Source organism: Galeopterus variegatus, unplaced genomic scaffold, assembly GCF_000696425.1.
Source record: "Galeopterus variegatus unplaced genomic scaffold, G_variegatus-3.0.2 Scaffold5234, whole genome shotgun sequence".
NCBI lineage: Eukaryota > Metazoa > Chordata > Mammalia > Dermoptera > Cynocephalidae > Galeopterus > Galeopterus variegatus.
In genome coordinates, this window is record NW_007731345.1 from 53,742 (window position 1) to 55,888 (window position 2,147).

Below are 2,147 nucleotides of genomic sequence, written 5' to 3' on the forward strand. Positions count from 1 at the left end.
AGTTTTCAGTTTTTAAAATTATAGAACTGTAATGATTACATCATTTTATTTGAAAGAATATCAAACAAAAGATGGAAACATGACTAATTGACAGATACTGAAAACTTTATGTCTTCATTCAAATTTTCTAAAATTATTGTTTAAAAAATGCTTAGTAAGCATGCTGAAATCCTTGCTATGCATATTCTTTTCTTGCACTGGCTTTTGTTTTGTTTTCTTTTGTTTTGTTGGCTGGCTGTAACAGGGATCCAAACCCGTGATCTTGATGTTACCAGCACCATGCTCTAACCAACGAACTGGCTTATTTTTGAGGCTGAGACTATTCATTTAAAAGAGAAATTCCAAGAGCAGAGAAGGGACAGGGGTGGAGATTTCACTTGGAGACAAACTTTACTACAACATTAGTTGGAAACAAAGTTGAAAGTGAGTGTGTAAAATTTACACCATAACATAGAACAGTTTTGAAATCTTATCATATAAAACTTAAAATGTGGATAATACTTGATAATCTTTAGTTCCACATTAAGATATTTGCAATATTTGATGCCTGGAGAAGTTAACGGAAGAACTTATTTATTATTTCTGCTTAGTTTCTGAACACCTCATTTATTGATCACTGGTAGTAGCATTTCTATAGCTAAAATTGTGTTTTCCTCAGGTCTTCTCAATGCCATAGTCAGAACGAGCTAAATGCATATAAGATAATTGTACCATTTTTATTGGAGAATAAAATTGAAGCAAAGGAAATTTAGTCTTAATAAAGAACAATATAAGACTTTCTCCCCCTTTTATCTCATTAATGCTTATTTTATTCTTTTCAACAAGGTAGAATTTGGCATGTAAAATATACACTAATATATGCTTTGTTGGAAAAGATGTTTAAATGAATTTTCAGAGCCGTTGGTGCTGTGAAAATAGCACATGTTCTTCTGTGGTTGTTTTAGTGTCACCTTTTTGTTCATTTTTGGCAGATAAAATAACACAAGAAGATATTGAAGGCATTCTGCAGAAATTTACTGGGAATATAATGCAGGTACCCCCCCTGTAAGTTCAATTATTGAATTTGAATAAATGTTTAATTTTATTTTCCAGTGGTTAACATCACTCTAATTAAAATAAACGGGCTTCCTTTTACTGTATGGTGAGACAGGTTTTAAATCTGACTTGGCAAATGATCAAGTAAAAGTGAGCCTGCTTTAGACAGGATGCGGAGCTTCAGACACTCTCTAAGAGGCAGTGGGATGTGGTCACCTCTGTCTCTGGGTGTTACCACAGCCTGACCTCTGTGCTATTTTGGTGTTTATCGGCTTTTCTAATTCTACCTACAGCCTCCAGACATTAGGGCACATTTCCCAGAATTGCTGTGAAGGGACCAGTCCAGTCTGGGAAGGGCATCAAGGCTGTGATTCTGAGTCCCAATGTGTGGCTGCCTGTCAGGTGTTGGGATCATTCTTTTTGGGCCCAGAATCTTTTGCTTCCCTATTCTCTGCAACTAGTGAAACTGATGAGAGTTACAACTTATTAAAAATATAAGTATATTACTTTACCACTTATCTTGATCCGTTTGGGTTGCTGTAACAAAATGCCATAAGCTGGGTAGCTTGTAAATAACAGAAATTTATTTCTCACAGTGCCGAAGGCTGGGAAGTCCAAGATCAAGGTACTGGTGGATTCAGTGTCTGCTGCCCACTTTCTCATAGCTGGCACCTTCTTGCCGTGTCCTCACATAGTAGAAGGGGCAAGGCAACTCTCTGAAGCCTCTTTTGTAAGGGCATTAATGCCTTTTGTGAGGGCTCTGCCCTATGACCTAATCACTTCCTAATACTGTCACCTTGGGGGTGAGGATTTCAACATATGAGTTTTGGGGGATACGAACATTGATTGTAGCACAACTTAACTATTTTTGTGCACATTACCATTTCGAGCAAATTCCATCTTGTTTAAAAATGGCTGAATGCCTATAGGATGTGTCAGGATAAGTTACTGGTAACTCTTTTGGAATTTAGTATTTATATTGTATTTTAAAATCTTGCTTTTCCCAAGAACGTTGAAGTATCTATGGAGTAATGTTTCTTCATGATTTTATCTCACATGTAAAGATTTAAAAATTTTGGCAAGATCTGCATAAACAATATTATGGATCACAG

General features: G+C 36.1%; 1 protein-coding gene across 1 annotated transcript in view; it reads left to right on the forward strand.

Annotated features, from left to right (window-relative positions):
* Window positions 1-2,147, forward strand: part of TRUB1 (TruB pseudouridine (psi) synthase family member 1) — a 42,071-nt gene that overhangs the window by 34,629 nt on the left and 5,295 nt on the right. Inside the window, exon 5 of the mRNA XM_008589137.1 lies at window positions 972-1,044. Within this exon, the coding sequence (XP_008587359.1) occupies window positions 972-1,044 (73 nt within the window). The remainder of the gene's footprint in view (window positions 1-971; window positions 1,045-2,147) is intronic.